This window comes from Schistocerca serialis, chromosome 1 (genome assembly GCF_023864345.2).
Source record: "Schistocerca serialis cubense isolate TAMUIC-IGC-003099 chromosome 1, iqSchSeri2.2, whole genome shotgun sequence".
Lineage (NCBI taxonomy): Eukaryota > Metazoa > Arthropoda > Insecta > Orthoptera > Acrididae > Schistocerca > Schistocerca serialis.
Genome location: NC_064638.1, coordinates 709,215,423 through 709,235,348, shown reverse-complemented (window position 1 = coordinate 709,235,348; position 19,926 = coordinate 709,215,423). Strand labels below are relative to the sequence as shown.

The 19,926-nt window shown below is 43.3% G+C and overlaps 1 protein-coding gene across 1 annotated transcript in view; it reads left to right on the top strand.

The window, feature by feature from the left end:
• The window catches only part of LOC126481058 (mucin-19), an 865,341-nt gene extending 846,059 nt beyond the window's left edge, over nucleotides 1–19,282 (top strand). The window contains exon 4 of the mRNA XM_050104545.1: nucleotides 17,712–19,282. Coding sequence (XP_049960502.1) covers nucleotides 17,712–18,204 — 493 coding nt within the window. The 3' untranslated portion in view covers nucleotides 18,205–19,282. The remainder of the gene's footprint in view (nucleotides 1–17,711) is intronic.
• The last annotated feature ends 644 nt before the right edge of the window (nucleotides 19,283–19,926 follow it).

Sequence of the window (19,926 nt, the reverse complement as noted above, 5' to 3'; positions counted from 1 at the left end):
TGGGAATCGAGCGACAAAGATTGGATTAACTTTTTAGTGCATTCCAGGTCCATAGGATGGATTATCTTCATCCTCTGAAAACTACTCCTCCAGCTTCCTCTTGTTCCTCCTCCTGTTTACTCTTGCTTGTATTTCTAGACTCTTTACAGCCCTGTCTGCAGCCCGAAGGCGTTCCTTGTCTAAAGCAAGCATCGCTCGTACCATGTTAGAACCTATCTTCATTCCCATATTTCTAAATACCTTGCACCTTACAATGTTGCCATCATTGAAAGTCGCAACAGCATCATACACACCAGAGTGAAGTGTTTCTATTCCAACAAATAAAGTCTTGGGGATTCTCGACCATATAACACTATTTACACTTTCATTGGGGTTTTGAGTTTTTCCGCGAATACACTTTTTCAACAGTTCAGGTGCTGCTAATTCTCTGAAAATAGGTTTTATCACCTCCATTATTGCATGAGGCAGACTAAAATGTACCTGATGAACACGGACGTTAATAATAACACCATTTGACAGCAGTTTAACAGCGCCACAGTGGGTCACGCCCATGTAGAACACATTTCAAAAAAAATTTAAAAATAGTTGTAGTCTTCGGAATTGAATAAATTAGATATCTATTAAAAGGTAAGTCTGCAGATTCAGAAAACGCAAAAAAGTAAAAATTGAACTGTTCATGATTTTGAGCCTTTCCGGAGCCCCTTAACTTGTACTCCAGCAGCGCTGCTGAGCGGGGGTTGCAGTCAGGTACTGTTGCTGCTCCCGTTAATACATACCAAGAAAATGAATATAGCATTAGACAAACTTGGGACTCTTTTATCGAATGGGCAAGTAAAATTCCGCTTTAAAAACAGTTTTGTCCTGTAACGGAAAACAAACCGACACTTTCCGTCGATACAGTGCGTCGGCCGAAAGACGTGATGAGTAACATTAGTTTGAAGGTGACTCCAGCATTAACGAAATTACATATATCTGCCGAAACGCTAGAGAAAACGCGCCCTGTGACGCTTAAAAGATCCTCTTGTGCAAGCCTCTGCGAATTCCATGGCAGAGGATTCTTCTCATTTCTACCTCGTATCAGGTTGTTTTCCCTTTCCTTTGACGTATGTAGCGAAAGTAGAACGACAGCTTAAATGTTTCTGTGCGTGTTACATCCAGGCTCGGATGCAACCAGAGCTTAAGACAGGCAGCAGAATACATTGATTAATAAAGCACGATAATGAGCAAGGTTCACTAAATAGTATACACTGAATAGTTGATATCGTAGTGAACTGTTCACAGTTCGTAGTTAATTAAGTAAATCAAGAAAAATTATAGAACAAAACATGAAGTTCTTGGTAATGACAAGGTAAAAGGAACAGTCACTTCTTGATCGGCCGAAATGAATTAATACCCTGACTAAATGAAATAAAGTTCCATTACGCAGTAACACTCTGCTACGCGGAATCAAAACAATCATCGTAAGAAGATATCAGAAGTCGGCAGTGATATGTTACTGTATAACTAGGTAAACAACCGGAAACAATCAAAGTCCACCACGCCACCAGACACTAAGTTAGACACAGTTTTGACGGAAATTGGCACAGTAACGAAATAAACCAATGTCCTTGGTGGGAGTTGACCTGTGCGCCGAAGTCCAGTCCGGCGAGCTGCAGGTCGAAGCAACGATGTTCTAGTGTGATAACGGTGGTGATTTCACGGTTAGTCTGGGATGTGACAGCCCCTGTGAGCTGCGGCGAGGATCTAAATAGTCGCTAGCGCAGTTGTACTAAAATTCTGATTGGCTGAGCTTGGTATGCTCGGCGGGAGGAGGTAGTGCGGCATGCGTGCACATCTAACTGCGGTGTGCGTTGTAATCAGTCTAATCTTGTCTTTGCGATCGCTACGGGAACTGCAATATAGTGTAGTACGTTCCTACATTCATCACTTAAACATCGTTCTTGAAAGTTCGTAAGCGGCCTTTCGTGGGACGGTTAGTCCCTATCTTCGACGTCTGCCATTTCAAGGTTGTCACCATTTATGTGATACTCTTACGAGTGTGACACACACTTGAGACTATTCGTGCTGCCCTGCTTTGTGTACGGTAGTAGTTTTCGTTATGGGTCCTACACACTTGAGCAGTATTTTAGGATGGATCGCACGAGGGTTTTATAAGCAGTCTCCTTTGTAGATTGATCCAGTTTTCTGCTAGTTAACGGAAGTCTACCCCTTCTTAACCTATGACTGAGAATATGTGATCATTGCATTTCATATCCCCACAAAACTTTACACTCAGGTATTCCAGTTGAACTCGCTGATATTGTAGTTACATAATAAGATCTTTCTTCTTTTTGTGAAGTTTATAATTTTATAATTGTAAGTATTTAGAGCAATTTGCAATTTTTTGTAGTACTTTCAGACCACAAGATGCGGCATGTTAGTGCAGCTCTTATGAAAGACGATACTGCATTATAGATAAGTGAATTACCTGCACAAAGTCTGTGGTTTCCATTAATATTGTCTGCCACGTTATCAGTATAAAACATGAACCGCGAGAGTCCCAATAAACTTCCCTGGAGCAGGCTTCAATTTACTTCTATCTAACATCGATGGCTCTCCATCCAAGATAACATGCACTTTCGTTAATAAACTGTGTGTGCTACCGAGTAGATACTTTCCTGGAAGTCAGAAAACTCTATACTGACGAAAAAAAATCGGAACAGCAAGGAACGGTTGTGAGACATAAACGAAAGTTGGTAGGGTGTTTGTACGTTTGAAAGAACATGATTGTTAAAATTTCGCGCCAGTCGCATAAGAGTGGCGCTAAGGATCCCAATCAAATTTGCTTTAAATCCACGCTGCAATGGTCGTGAGCGTTAGTTGCCATTGAGATTGGACGTGGTGAGTTGATGTTGATCAAGACTGGCTTTAAGGCGTTAAAGGCGCAATTATACCCACTTCATGGAGTCAGAACGAGGTCTGTAATAGGGCTACGAGAAGTTGGATGTTTCTTCTGCGATAATGCAGAAAGACAGGAATGTAGCCATTGAATAGGACTGCTAGCAGCGGTCACAAGAGAACCGGACTCCGGACGGTCACATGGCACAACTGAGAGCGAAGACCATAGTGTTCGACGTACGGCTTTGTCACATCGTGCTGCATCTGCAGCAGCAATTTGAGCAACAGTTGTCACTACATTGACGAAGTGCTAAAAACAGGTTACTTAAAGGACAGCTCCGACCAGAAGCCCTGTAGAGGTCATTCCACTGACGTCGAACCGCCGCCATTTGCGGCTTTAGTGGTGTCAAGCGAGAGCTCATTGAAGGGCAGGGTGAAGGTCTGTAGTGTTTCCTGTTGAAAGATGCTTCTGCCTCGGTGCCTGTGACAGACGTGTGTTGATTAGGAGGCCCAACCAGCGAGCGTCCTAAACACACTGATCCTAAAAAGATATGTATGAAATCTTATGGGACTTAACTGCTAAGGTCATCAGTCCCTAAGCTTACACACTACTTAACCTAAATTATCCTAAGGACACACACACACACACACACACACACACACACACACACACACACACACACACACACACACAGAGGACTCGAACCTCCGCCGGGACCACACAGATCCTACACTTGGAGGTATGGTCTGGGGTGCGATTTCGTATGACAGCAGCAGCACTGTCGTGGTTATCCCACGCACCCCGACTCCAAATCTGTACGCCGGTCTGGTGATTCGGCCTGTTGTGCTGCCATTCATGAACAGCATTCCAGGGGGGTGTTTTCTAACACGGTAACGATCGCCCACACACCGCTGTTGTAACCAAACATACTCTACAGCGTGTTGACATATTACGTTGGTCTGCTCGATCACCAGATCTGTCTCCAATGGAGCACATATGGGACATCACCGGAAGACAACTCCAGCGTCATGCACTAGAGGCATTAACCGTCCCTGTATTGACCGAACTCCATCCCACAAACTGACAGCCGTCACCTTTACAACACAGTGAGTGACGTTTGCATGCTCGTATTCAACAGTAGGCGGTTACACCAGTTATTACTGTACCAGTATTTCACATTTGCAAGGCTTATTTCGCGCTTATTTTAACCTTTGATCTTGCAACGGTGAGCCCTTAAATGTTACCTAGATAATGATTCGCGAAATTTCATTACTCTGCATTATTTATTTTCTGGTATTGCGATTGTTTTTCGTAAGTGTATATCCACCTGATTACCTTGATCCATAGCTCTCAGGATGTAATGTGAGAAAATCACGAGTTTGGTTTCGGATGGTCGGACAAGGAGAGACTTTCTCATCTAGCGATCGTCGGTACCTGTCAATAAAATCGTTTAGGCACTCAGAAAGGTACTTTAGTAGTACAGTACTGGCCGAGAGAAGAGAGAGACCAATACTTAACTGCAGTAAGCAGGTTCAGATGGATGTACTTTGCAGCTGGCATGCAAAAATTGAGGCTCGCACAGGATACACTACCGTGGACAGAGGCACGAAACCAGTATTCGTATTGAAGAACGAAACAGTCAGCAGGATGTCTATTGTTTGTTAAAGATTTTCCGCGGGGCACGGATTACGGATGTGCAACAGTGGGCCCCGGAGACCATTCACACAGCGCCCAAAACCACTTCTTACCCTTGTAATGTCTTCAGAAATTACTGTGAAGCACTCGCAGTGGAGTTAACACTCTGCTCATGTTTACTGATAAGGGTGCCGCTGTGACAGTCGCCGCGTACCGCTTGTGTCACGTCACGTCACGCTATGCCCGTGGCGCGGCAGCGACAGGCGCGGGGTTCCGGCTGGCTGTGGTATCGGTTGCCTGGAGACGGCTGTCCCCCACGTATCACTGGGGGTGGTTGCAGCGCGTCGCCGCTCGTTCATTCTTTTGTTGCCGTTGTCCCTCTCCACTATCTTCGCTGGCGGCAGTCGCACTGTTAGCGCTCTACTGCCAATTAATACTCCGCGTTGCCCCAGGGGGAGCGGGAAATATTTGAGTTGTTATTGATCCCGAAAAAGTGGCTTCGTTCCATGGCTCTGTGTTGGGTGCGCACTGCTGTTGTTACAGCAGCGCTCGTGAGTTACTCATATGTCGCATTCGGTATAACTCCCATTCCGGCGAGGCATGAATTTACTTTTTTTTCCCTTCAGAATAAAATTGCGCTCTGCAGCAGTGTGTGCATTGAAGTGATACTTCTTGACAGGACTAGGACTCGAAATTGGGACTTTCGCTTTTCGCTCTACCGACTGAGTGTTCCAGCGAGTTCCAAATCAGCCCACACTCCGCTGCAGAGTGAGAATTCATTCTGGGACAATTCCATAGGGTGTGGCTAAGCGATTTCTCCGCAACATCCCTTGCTAGCAGGGTGGAAAGTGGAGCAGCAGTACTGGGCAATTAAAGCTGGGGGGGGGGGGGGGGGGGGGGGCGGGGGCGGGACGTGAGTTACGCTTTGATGGCTCAATCAGTGGAGCGTTTTCCCGTAAAACGTTAAGGTCTCAGGTTCAAGTCCCCGTATCGCACAGTTTTAGCCCACTTTTTTCCATTTTATCGCGTGTGCATTTCGTAGTGAGCTGTCTTTCTTAACACTAGAACACTAAAGGGAGGAAATGTTTCATTGTTACTAAACCATCGTGAATTTTACTATTCCATATTTCATTTAAAGGAAGTCATATTTATGGTTTGTGTACTAGTTAATTACAACTGCAAGGTCTCCAGTGGTCGCATACATAGTAAGTACAAAAGTACTGTTTTACATCCAATACTGACAATACTAGACTGGCTACTTGGAACCTGTTGCAGTCGTAAATTTTACGACGGCTTAGTAACCAAGGGTTCAAGCGGTTACTTTGGTTCTGTAATTCCGTCTCGACACCGTCACCACCAAGTGGTTTTTGCTTCAGGATCTTCCATCTATGAAAACATACGATTTCAACTCACATAATATCTCGTTTTTCATCATAGAGTAGTATTATCGGTGGAGTAAGGACTCAGATGTGCAGAATAGAAACATTATCGCCAGTATACATGCCAACCGAGGTTACTCGAGAGGAAACCCAGTCGCCATTTTTATTATTTAATCCACTATCACGATTTCAGCTGTAGAGCCATTCTCAAGTGCAAAGGTGAAAACCGCATTGCTCGTATCGCTGCTTCTGACGTCGCCTCGATCTTTATGCAGATATGCTTAGGAATCATAGCATTAGCAAATTTGTGTGAAGAAGCAGTGAAGCGAGCAGTGGGGTTTCACGTTTCCACTTGAAAATGGTCGAAACAGTGAAAGTGAAATAAATGATAGAGACTGCCACTCAAACGGCGGAAATGACTTAATTTAAAAAGTATTCAGGGTGATTCAAACGTCATTTCCCATAGGACAAATAGGGTGAACCGTAAGTCCACCGACAAACGTAGAGGTGGTATTGTGGAACAAGACAAGACTGGGTTTGGCTTGAAGAAGCAGCGGAATCTCCTTTACAGGGAACGGCGTGTAATAGGAACAGCAGATTATTCCCAAAATTTAGGAAATGTTACCTCAGTGGAGGTTGCCAAGATGTCCCCAGGTATTTGCCAGATTTGAAGGTTCGCCTTGTTTAAAAACATGAGCGATTGATCGTTAACTAGAACTTCTTTTGCTTGCCAACACACTGCCTTCCCTGGAAGATATTTAGACTACGATCGGTCACCAGGACAGTATATGAAGACTGACATTATTTCAATGTGTAAGTGGGGAACTGCACCGGGAACTACACTGACATGTATAGTGGACAGGACAGCCAGGCTATCGGGAGCTATCTTCATTAACTGTCTACGTTAACTTACACTTAATCTCCCCATTTTTTGCTTTCTTTGTCAAATCTTAATGTAATTGCCCTTTCTATACTTTCAAGTCAGATGGTACGAACATGGTTCGTATTCACCTTGCGGCAAATCTGGATAATATCTGCATTATTGGGGAGTGTTTTTCGAGATTTCTTCATAACAGCAGGCGGAGTTCGGGGTAAGGAACTTACTGTCTTCGTGGAAGTGTGTCTCTTAATCCTGTTCTCTTGTAGTGTTAATTTGACTTTCTTGAAGTAGAACTGGTCATCTGCCCTTCATCTGCGTAATAGGTTCGGAAAGCCGAGTGAAAATTCCATGAACGTAAAGTTACAGAGATTTGAGCTCACGCGAAACCTCACGAACAATCATTCTTGCTGCGAACCATTCGCGACTGGAACATAAAGGGGGAGTTGCAATAATACAGAAAGTATCCTCCACCACACACTATAACGTGGCTTGCTGAGTATGGATGTAGATAATCGCCACTCTTAAAGTTAACTTAATTCTTGTGACTGCTGGAAATATGTCTGAGGCCGAAACAGACATGAGCAAAAGAATTGTAGTCATTTGTTTCGGTATCGGACTACACCCTATTTAATAGAACCAAGAGTAAACGTCTTGGATAAATAAAAGAAACAATATAAGGGACAATCAAAAAGTTTCCGTTTGAGGGTGATGCTGCAGCATATATGCAACGTAGCGCGACTCCGATGCTGGTATAGAATCACCGACATATGGGCAAGGGATTAGTGTGGCATTCGTGTCTTTCCGACGTGCGTGCTGTAAATGCGGAAACGTGAACTATGGCGGCGTTATTGCCAAATGCGTCCAAACAGAACCAACCTTCTGTCGTTGTTTTCTTGGCTACCGAAAAACAAACATCGGTAGACATCCATCGAAGAAAGAAGGCTTGGTACGGGGCAGCACGTCTGTCGAGAATCACCGTTTTGGAATGGCGCGTCAGTTTCCGTGCTGGGTACTGCTGCTTCATGATAACGCACGTCCCCATATTGCAAATATCGTAAGACAGAATGAGATTTTCACTCTGCAGCGGAGTGTGCGCTGATATGAAACTTCCTGGCAGATTAAAACTGTGTGCCCGACCGAGACTCGAACTCGGGACCTTTGCCTTTCGCGGGCAAGTGCTCTACCAACTGAGCTACCGAAGCACGACTCACGCCCGGTCTCACAGCTTTACTTCTGCCAGTATCTCGTCTCCTACCTTCCAAACTTAACAGAAGCTCTCCTGCGAAACATCCCCCAGGCTGTGGCTAAGCCATGTCTCCGCAATATCCATTCTTTCAGGAGTGGTAGTTCTGCAAGGTTCGCAGGAGAGCTTCTGTTAAGTTTGGAAGGTAGGAGACGAGATACTGGCAGAAGTAAAGCTGTGAGACCGGGCGTGAGTCGTGCTTCGGTAGCTCAGTTGGTAGAGCACTTGCCCGCGAAAGGCAAAGGTCCCGAGTTCGAGTATCGGTCGGGCACACAGTTTTAATCTGCCAGGAAGTTTCATCGTAAGACAGAAGTTGCGCCAACTCAAGTGGTGGACACTCGAGCACCCGTCCTACAATCCTGATCTCTCCCCAGGTGACTATCACACTTTCGGCCCCTTAAAAAAGGCCTTGAGTGGTCGAAGATTCTTGTTGGACGAGGATGTGCAGCAGGTGGTTACGGACTTCTTCACGCTGCAGGACTCGGTGTTTTAACCAAATGGGTAGGCCTATCTTCAACCAGGAGCGTCTGTGGGATGACTGCCTTCAATGCTCACGGCGATTTTTCCTGATCGACGTACCGATTCTGGACTGTACGGCCTTCGAATTGCAACTTTTTAATCGCCCCATGTATATTAAAGCCTTCAAAGTTGGGTCTTCAGGACGCAAATCCCATCCCGCTCTTAACAAAAACCATGTTGTTGTTGTTACTTAGGTTACCCTTTCACATAACGAATCAGGGTGCAGTAATGATTGCAGCAAAGCGCATGGTTTAAACGTCTTATCTTTTGTGTTTATTTTTGTGTTTTTTTTTTCAATTTTCCTTCGCTGATTGTTAAGACAGTGCATGACCCTGGCTTCCTAAAGTCTCTGAATCAGCTTAGCACGTCCGTTGTTTGGGACGCCTGATCCAAAATACTGTCCATGAACTTGGCAGTCCATAAAATGTTTATAGAGCTAAATGTTCCAATGTGTTGCAGAGGAACGGCATGGATTTACAAGCGGGAAATGTACAAGAGATGCAAATGGATTCCTGACGATTATAGGTGAGAGATAAACTGAAAAAGGTAGAGAAGTTTCTACTGTTTTCATTAACTTGGAGAAAGCCTTTGATACCGTACAGTGGAGTAAATAATGGACATTCTTAGGAAGAATGGTGCCGACTGGATCGATAGAAGAAAAATTGGAAGGGTAGTAAGAAAAAGCGCGGTATCTCCCCATTGCCGTTTAACATATATTGGAGAATATTATTCAGGAATGTTTGAAACGAAAAAGAGGAGTGCGGGTTGGTGGTAGGAGGACAGAATATATTCGATCTGCGGATGATGTCTTATTGGCAGAGAGCGAAAAAACTATGACTTGAATGTTAAAAAAGAGTTAAATAATACCTAGGAGGAATTCGGAATGAGAGTTAATAAAAAAAGACAAAACGTATGGTGGTAAGTGCAAGAAAATTACGAACAACTATAAAGTTGGGACAACGGATATCTAGGAAGCGTAATTACGGACGACATGAGATGTAATAAGGAGGTGGAAACAAGTATAGCAATTGCCAAGAAGGCATTTAATAAGAAGAGGAAGCTTTTATGTTGATGCATGGACGGGGTCCTGAAGAAGCGATTGGCTAAGTGATTCATCAGGAGTGTGGAATTATAAGGAGCTGAGATTTGGATACCGAGGAAAGAGGAAGAAAGAAGAATATAAGTAAAAGTGTTTGAGATGTGGATTTGGAGGAGGATGGAAGGGATAAAATGGGTAAAGAAAGTGAGAAATGAGGTGGTTCCGCGAAGAGTGGGGAAGAGAGAGAGAAATTTTAAAGATAATCAGAAAGAGAAACCACAATTGACATGTACATTGGATGAGAAGAGGTAGTTTAATGGTGGATGCTATGGAGGGAACGGTGAATGGAAGAAGAAGAAGAAGAAGATACCAAATGGTGGATAATATGAGGATAAGAAGCAATTGTCAAAAAAGATGAGGGGCAGCAAATGACAGGAATGCATGGAGAACTAAAGATGATGATGCTTACGCCGCGCGGTTTGAAGCGCCTTGCCACGGTTCGCGCGGCTCCCCCCCACCCCCCCCCCCACCCCCCACCCGGTCGGCTCCCACGGTCATGGGTATGTGTTTTGTCCTTAGCGTAAGTTAGTTTAAGTAGTTTGTAAGATTAGGAACCGATGACCTCAGCAGTTTGGTCCCATAGGAACTTACCACAATTTTCCGATGATGGTGATCCAATAATAGACAGAAAAAAACTGATCCTCAGGCTGCTATGTACAAACCTTAATCAGCTGAAAGAGCGAATTGCGCACAAGAGCTGTTTATGTATCTGAAAGTGGCCAGCTGTCTCTCACATTTTTGTTTTCGCTTATCGCTCAATTCTTCCATGACGACCTACACAGAAGGCGAAGGTGTTGCGTAAGCCGGCGGTCTGGTGGCATTAACGAGGGGAGCTGGCGCCGGCTCCAGGCATCCAGGGAAGCCCGACTAATAAACGGGGCAGCCTCCTGCGTGCTCGCTGGCGTTACGCAAGCAGCCCAGCTGGTGCGCACCGCCTCAGCATCTGCCGCAGCTCGGTGCTGGAGTTCAGCAGGTCGCGAACCGACGGGTGATGAAGCCAAAGTTGCTCAGGTTTCTAACAGCGCAAGTTGTGGCGAAGATGTGACGAGCGTACCTTGAACACCAGTGATTTACTAGACGTGGCTCTATAGAAGTGGCATGCCGTTGCTTGAGCCGACTTACCCAGTCAGTTACGTAGGGGGACCACTGTTCACCTTCAATAGATCATTGCCTCTGGTGAAAAAGTGAAAAGTGACAGACGAAAATCCGTAGTCTGGCAGTTAACCACGCCCCGCGGCTCAGTGGTAATAGCGAAGCGTCATGGGTAACATGCGAAATAGACGGCTTTTTGCACAAACACAAAACCTTCACAAGTTCGTATCAGAGGGCGACGGATGTTCCCTAGAGACTTAACATTGGTAATTTTGCAGCCGTTCTTACCCAGTGGTACTTCAATTAACGTGTGTCATGCGGGTAAGAATAAATGTTATGCGTCGTTTACAATCGATTTCTTGTTATTATTTTTACCAAAAATGTTTCATCTATCGTGTTAGGCATCTTCAGTGATCTAGAGAGAAATATGATAAATAATTGCCTAAAGGTAAATATTTTATGCAAATGTAGAGTTCCCTGAAGCACATTTAGGTTAAGTTAGTATTTTGTTTTAGCTAGCCATTTTACGTCATCTTGAAGCAGAAATAATATTTTTGATGGGAGAGCGTATCATCTGGGTAATATATTCACTAGACTCGTGTGGAATGCATTTGAAAAGATGGAATTCTTGCAGTGCCGTCGCAGTTCATCGTATCTTTCGCCATATTTGTTGCATGAAAAACAGAAACACAATCTTTTAGAAAATAAAATACAGAGAAATTATGTACATGTGGAGACACACATTTTCCCGTCATTGACAAAATGTTTGTTATTCAGCAGCATACGTTTTCAACGGACATGTGCAAAAGCAGTCGGCGGCCAGTGACAGAAATGTTTTTAGACTCAAGTTGGAAGCCTGTAATTTCACAAATTCCTTTTATTCTCTCCGGAATATCAAAGATTCATTGAACTGCACTGTCCTAACTTACAAAAAATTAAGAAATATTGTTTGTGTAATGTAATAGTAACTCAGATTCGTTTTACGGGCCGGACATTCTCGTCTGGGTTAGCTAGGTTACACTGTCATCCCAGGTGGTTGCCCGATTGATTCCTAACCGTAGCCCACGGCTGCCCTTTATTATTTGAAATTAATAACTTACTATTACTACCAAATTTCGGTATAGTAACAAGCGAAGCTGACACAGTGTTTTAGGCATTGGACTGCAGTCGACACGAACGGGATTAAAATCTCCATCCTTATTTAAATTTTCAATTATTTGTCGTTAGTCCCATAAAGGACGAAACGGACACTCTTTCCCCATCCTTGTCCAGTATGACCTTTTGCTCAGCCTAGAAACAACCTTGTTCTTGACAGTGCGTTTAGCCAGATTTTTTTTTTTTTTTTTTTTTTTTTTTGTTTCTTCCATCCTTTTCTTTGGTGTTCTCGTTATTATTAACGCGATCCACGGTCTTATGGTACTGTCACAGTTGTCCTATAGAATTTTTAAAAATCATGTACAACTTCATAGCATTTCGTCAGTCAGACTAGAGAATTAGATCCTTTGTTCCAACGGGCTGCAATAGCTTTGAATATAGTCGAGGACTGAGTTCCTGGTCAAATGTTGGCTTTGATATTTGTAATAATATTGCGTAACACATTGTGTGAAACTACAAAAATAAACTTAAAGCGCGAATTTCTGTAGCATCGAATTACGCTTGTAGTGCAAGTCACTAAAGCAGGTACGTCGCCTGCTTAAGTTGTAAAGCATGTGATTGTTGGAAACATTAATAAAATTTTCACAAAAATTACTAAGTCGGTATTTTGTGTATACTACGACGAACCACCTTTCAAAAACACAGTATTGAAGAATCGGCGCGGTTTCCTTCTCGAGGGATAGTTGAACTTATAATCATCTCCTCGAAAAAATAAAATTACTTAATCTTTTCGAAGCTCCCTGGCAGATTAAAAATGTGTTTTGGGCCGAGACTTTTAACGCAGTGGTCATCAAACAGCAGCCCACGGACCGAATCAAATGTTCGTGCGGCCTGCGTTCCTCAGCTGCTGGAAGCATATTATACAACACAGCCAACAGCAAAAATCCGGAAACGTCAGCTAACGTTTAGATCTTTTTAGGAGTGTGTTTTTCTTGCTCAGCAACAAACAATAGTTCCAGAGATAATATTTTAATGTGTGCTAAATTTTGATTGACGTTGGTGAAATCGGCCGCATACGTCAAGGACAGAGTGGTACGCAGCCTGGCCACCGCGTGGTTAGGGGAATATTTTATTTCTCTGTCTTCCAATGGCGACAACTCACTAGCGTGCGCAACTAGCACCGATATGCAACTGTGGCACAAATGTTGAACGGAAATAACATAGATTCATAATAGCACATTATAGGGACGGTCATCTCCAAATGTGATAAACGTTTGTAACAAGTAAATGGAATTAAATTGAAGCTGTTGTAATACAACCGTTCGCCGGGTGCAAGTCTTTAGATTTGACGCCATTTCGGCAACTTGCGTGTCGATGGGGATGAAATGATGATTACGACAAAACAACACCCAGTCCCTGAGCAGAGAAAATCTCCGACCCAGCCTGTAATCGAAACCAGGCGGTGTTAAAACTATTACAATGAAACTGAATGAAATGCTGTAGGTGTATTTGTTCAGGTGCAAACACCCATACGAAATAGTTTTTAAAATTAATGCAGTTATCTGAGATATGCTAAAATACTGAATGACTAGACATAACATGGAAGAAAATATTACCCATCAAGCTAGGAAGCTGGCGTGAATCAAATATGCCCCACAAGAACGGGCTTATATATATATATATATTTAATAAATGCAACTTTTAAGTTCATACCAAAAGAAAGTACCCATAAATGCTACTTCATAAGTTACAGAAAGCCGCAATGTAACAGCTGCTGTGGCTAGGGCAAGATTTCAGCACTCCTAATTTGATGATAAACCATCGTCAAATGATAAAATGGCCATCGTCAGTGATGACTCATATCTAAAACGAAAGAGTAGAATTAGGAATCAGAACTGATCCTTAATTAGAAAACAGTGAAACAGTAACTCAAATGAAAAATAGATGGAAATCATCCCCGTGTGACGTGGATCAATTGCCAAAAACGAGACTGACCTGTGTTAAGTCGCGGACTGTACACATTCCGATTAAAATATGCTCTTGTCCACCTACGTCAAGCAACTTTTGTAATTGAAGATGGTCTTTTTATCATTTCACTTCGTTTTTTTTATCATTTGAGGAGTGCTGAAATCTTTGTCTAGCCACGTAACTGCATTAATTTTAAAAACTGCTTCGTATAGATATTTGCACCTGGAGATGAAACTCAAATTTGCGAAACCGGTGTGTGAGTTTGTAAGTGATGTGAACAAATACACCTACAGCGAACTGTTGGAGATGCCATTCTGTTTCTTGTATTTTAAAAAACTGTTGACTATATGAAGTGTCTAGCAATGATGTAGGATTGTTTTAACTTCGGTTGCTCCAGTTTTAAAATTATCTTGTTAATCAGTATTACACAGGTTATACTAGTTACCAACTAGTCGTAAGATCGGTAGGGGAAGGTGTGCTAATAGAGCCAGGACGGGAAAAGAGGCCATTGCATATTTCTTGCCTTGACCAGCGCTGCTGCCTGCTGAAAAGCGGTTAAGGCCATTGTTGTCAGGGAGATCGACAGACAAAGCTTGTCCCCTTATTTTTTGGTAGAAACTTTGATTTTGAGTCGTCTGATGTTAGGTAAGTCATTTAGATTATTATTGTTGCCTCATTTGCATGGATAGTAGTAATTTTTAGAACATGAGTGTTTAAACAACGTCTTTAACTTGCAAATGTAGTTCCTTGTTATTTATTTTAGTTTGATAGTTTCTTCTGCGAACCTCGCAAGACGCAGTCGCCTCGGACGAAATAAAGCCGTCCGCTGAAAAAGTCTTTTAGAAACGAAGGAACTGTAGAATGTGTTATCATATTATCATCACATACTATATGAGCTCTTCACCCCCCGCCCCCAGTCGTTCCGTAATGGAACTAGTTTTTATAATTGATTATTGCCTAGATGAACCGATGGCGCGATATTTTGCGATTTGCGCTACTAATGACACAATTTAGGTAATTATACTTTTGTAGTAGTGCGTACATATTTTTTAAACTTATCATAACGCTAGTGAGCGCATCAAAATCGGTTTTCCTCTTCTTGTTATAAACGTACCCTTAATTAGAAACTATCATAACAGCACACAGCACAAAAAAATAAACAGCACGTCCCTTAAATTCAACTGCAACAAACTGAACTGATTAACAAAACAACTACTGAGCTCAAGTACGTCTAGCAATAGCCAGAAATTGGTCTTCGCTGAAGTAGGGATGGGCGATCCCCGATAATGCTATCGGCATATCAGTAGATTAAATCTAAACTTACGACCCTCCACCCCTCTCACAGCCTTTACTTCCGCCAGTACCCCTTCTCCTACCTTCCAAACTTGACTTCGCTGCTGAGTGAAAAGTCATTCTGGACGGTTTTGTCTGTTTGCAAGGGCATGTCTGTATATCCTGCGCCGCAGTACTGCAGCAGACATTCCTGCGCGAACAAAGAAAATATCGGTACTTCCTATGGCTACCCCAAGTGCAGAGGCGCTATCGTTTTCCACTACTTTCCTCTCACTGAACCGTAATCAGTATTCACCTTCCGTACAAGTGATAATACACTGACGGAAAAAAATCGCAGCACCAAAAAATGATTAATGCAGAGTAATAAAATTCTGGGATTACTTTTCTCCATGGAATATTTATGTGACTAACGTTGCTAGGTAACAGGTTAGCGTAAGTGCGAGATAACCAAGCGTGAAATGTCTTCATCTACATTTATACTCCGCAAGCCACCCAACAGTGCGTGGCGGAGGGCACTTTACGTGCCACTGTCATTACCTCCCTCTCCTGTTCCAGTCGCGTATGGTACATTAATAATTGGTGTCGCCGCCAGAATGTTGAACGCAAACATGGATGTATTGTGCAGTACAGGTGCCGGATATCGGTATGTGGGGTGAAGTTTCACGCCTGCTGCACTTGGTCCGTCAATACAGGGACGGTTAATGCTGTTTGTGGGTGACATTGGAATTGACGTCCGATGATGACCCATGTGCGCTCGATTAGAGACAGATCTAGTGATCGTACAGGCCAAGGCAACACGTCGTCGTTCTCTAGATCATGTTGGGTTAAAACAGCGGCTTGCAGGCAAGTGTTATCCTGTGGGAAAACATGCTCTTAAATGCTGTTTATGATTGGCAACACAACAGGTTGAATCACCAGATTGGTGTACAAATTTTCAGTGAAGGTGCATGGGATAACCACGAGAGTGCTCGTCCTGGCAAACGGAGTCGCACCTCAGATATTAACTACAGGTGTAGGCCCAGTGTGTCTAGCACGCAGACAGGTTGGTCGCAGACCCTCAACTTGTCTCCTTCCAACCAACAAACGGCCACCAATGACACCGAGGCAGAAACAGCTTCCATCGCCTCCCCCCCCCCCCCCCTTCATGAGAGCTCACTTGACACCACTGAAGTCGCAAATGGCGGTGTCATGGAGTCAGTGGACAGCACGCCACAGAGGGCGACTGGCTTCATTGTGTCAGTGTGGTGCCAACTGATGCCAGATGCAGTATGGTGCACCAGAACCATACACCGAACGTGATGCTGCTCCTCCTACGTATTGCCACTTGGCCGTCTAGAACCCGATCTTATTGCGACCGTACATTCCCGCGATCACCGCTGCCGGCTGTCATGTACAGTGGCTACATTCCTACCAAGCCTTTCTGCAGTGTCACGGAAAAAACATCCAGCTTTTCGTAGTCTGACCTCGTTCAAACTCAGAGAGTTGTCGATAATGGCGTCTTTGTCATCTTAAAGCCATTCTTGACTAACATCAACTTACCACGTCCAATCTTGAAGTTAACTAACGCTTACAACCGTTACAGCGTGTATTTAAAGCAAACCTCATTTGCATCCACATAGTAGCGCTACTAGTCTAACAACCCTACCACAACAAAGGTCAAAAATTAATTATGATTTGTAGTGTTGCTCACGCTGCTAAATACTGCATTTTCGGGCAACGACGACGTTATATTATGTGACAGGTGTCATTAGAGCCCAGTTAATAAAATTCATGAAATAATGGATAAACTAGGCACTCATCTTTTTCGTGTTTCCCACGCTGGTCTCGTTGTGAACTCATGGCTCAATCGTCGAAAATCTAGGTAGTGATGATTCCAAGCTCGGATACAAAGAGGCCTAGGTGTTATTCTGCGATATTCAAAAGTTTTATAGATGTGTTTCATAAACCATTCTTGAAGATTAAACTTTTGCAAGTTAGCACAGTGGTGATGTAAAAAAGTAATCAGAATCAGCACTCCGAATTTGTTACATTTATTTTTTATTATTTTTGTTGCACCAACACTTCACAATATAAAACATACTTGAAGCTATGATCCTCACTGTTAAAGTTCGCATTTCATAAACTGACTACAATTTGCGTCTTTTTAACATGACGACTGAGACTTGACTCTCTAATAACCGCTTACGCGCTCAAAAATCAGAGTTACAAGTACGTCAAGATCATAGTGACAAAATAAAGAATTCACATAAGAATAATATCATTGCAATATAAACATATCGATGTATCAAAGTACCTCTATATTAATGAAATCAAATCTGAATGTTGTCTCAAAAATATGTTTACTACTTCACAAAAACACAGTAGAATGTTGCTGGTATCGAGAGGTTGAGGTGAGGTGGCGTAATGGTTACGTAATTCAAGTACCATTACACTAGCGCCACTCTTAAGCGACTGGTTCGAAATTTGAATCCACATCTTTAAGATGTGGAAACGTGCCTGTCACCTTTCGGTTATGACGCTCATGCCATCCTTGGTGTTAAGGTTTTTACCGTCAGTATATTTCATGTCGTCGGCATAGGTGTGCTGCTTTACTGCGATTGCTTATGTGCCGGTGTGTGTTTGTTTTGCAGCACGGACAGCGGCTGGGACAACCCGTTCCGCCCGGATGGCGACCTGAGCCGCGAGGCAGATGAGATAGTGGAGCTGATCAAGGGCGGCAAGCCCATCACGCCGACGCCGGGCAGCACGGCGCCGCAGCTGCCGGAGCCCGCCGCTGCCGCCAGCGCCATCGCCGGCGACGGCAAGGCGGCGGCAGCAGCGAACGCCGACGGCGCGCAGTCGCCGCAGCTGCAGCAGCAGCAACAGCAGCTGCAGGCCGCCAGCCCCCAGCTGGCCGCCAAGCAGGCGTCGCCGCTGCAGCAGCAGGTGGCCAACAGCAAGCCCGCCGCGGGCGCCGGCGCCAACGGCAATGCCCCCGGGGCCGCCGCCAACGCCGCCCCCGACAGCAAGCCGGCGGCGGTCGAGGTGCAGCGCGGCACTGTCGTCCAACCCAGCGACGCCTCCCAGGTGGAGCACGTCGTCATCAAGAAGAAGCCCAAGTGCAAGTGCTGCGTCATACAGTAGACGGCCGACCGCCTCCACCATCCACTCGAATCGCACTGCACGGAGTGAACATTTGCGATGGCTTTCTCGTCACTTCTCCCCGGTCCACTAAACTTTTCACGAATCTCGCTAAACGGACAAAACCATCCGCGCTTCGGAAACGAGTATTTGACGGACGTAGCAATTCGGAGAGCTTACGTATGCGAGAATTTAAAATTTCGTTGCAGACTGTTCCGTCAGAGAGCAAATTTTTAAGCGTACGACTAACAATATTTCCATTTTGAATTCTTCTCCAAACGACACAAGATTACAAGAGCTATTACCCACTTCAGTTTCATTAAAGGGTTTTTACAAATAAGTGCATCACATTGTCAAACACAATTTGCTGCAGAGAAATTTTTTTTTAAAATAAAGTTTGACCATCAGTTCTCGATGAATTGTATAATAAGAAACTGACCAGTAGAAACATAACTGCACTTCCCACTACACTATCAGAATAGAGAAAACTTAAAAAAAAAATAAAAAAAAATAACACGCAAATGTTCACTGCCACACTGAGGACCATTATCTGCTGTTTCATCTCTCCTCATTTACCTTTCAGCGCCCCTCCTGTCAATTCAGCAAAATGCATTTTGTTAATAAAATAGAAAGGCCAATTCGTATGAAAAATTATTCTCCAGTGTGGAAAAACTGACAAGTTGCCTGCAATCACCGATAGTGCTAATATAAATGTGTATAATGAAAAAAAAAAAAAAACTTTGTACAAGAGTTATGGACTATTGTACAGTTAAAGTTCGTGTGGTGCATTATTTCTGCTTGTGCTTCTGACATAGACACTTGCATAACATACAGACTTCTGAAAGGAGGAAGAAACTGATGCTTAATTGTGAAGAGTGGAGTTCAGGTTAGCCTTCTGCTTCTGTCTGGGGGTAACACAGTTGGTAAGGTATAAGAAAAGACTGTTGCAGACATTTTGTCCTGCCGGTGGGACTGTGCACCCTAGCTGCAGGGACTAAAGGTTCCTTAGTGTACAGAGATGGATGTGACCGTCACCAGAGTTTGTGAATTTCTAAAATAAAATTATTATAATATTAATAAACTCATTATATATTATTAATCAGAGCTTTAGAAAATCTGCAGTATATATTTTAACTCTGTATTTAGAAGAGATGTGATTAACTATGTTGGAAAGTTGAAGGGTTGGGCATCCAAATAAAGTAACAAAATTAAAAATTTGAGTCCAACATTTAAGTTCTAAGTCGCCATTTTTAACTGATTTATTTTCCTTATTACTGTTCAATAATATAGAAACAGTGATAGCTGTAATTTATTCATTATTATTACTGTCACTAACATTTGTAATTTAATTTTTCTTTATGCTTAAATTAAAAAATATATTGTATATAAAACACCACTTACAGATTAATGACACAATAAAAGTATAGATTTTTTCATAACAAGCAGCCTCTTGATGGCAGTAAAGAAACAGGTAGTAAATGTGTTTGCAGTTGTACAAAAAAAGAGGATGACCTCAGACACCAGGATCAGTTAAGAATGCAGGTATTGAAAACGCGTGCGCACAAGAGAGAGAGAGAGAGAGAGAGAGAGAGAGAGAGAGAGAGAGTGAGAGTGTGTCTTCCATAAAAATTCAGGAATAAGGATGCACTTGTTTTCATCCATCATTATTTTTAAAATCGTTTTTGAGATGATGATAACTGAAGTAGAACAACCTCCTGGAGTAGA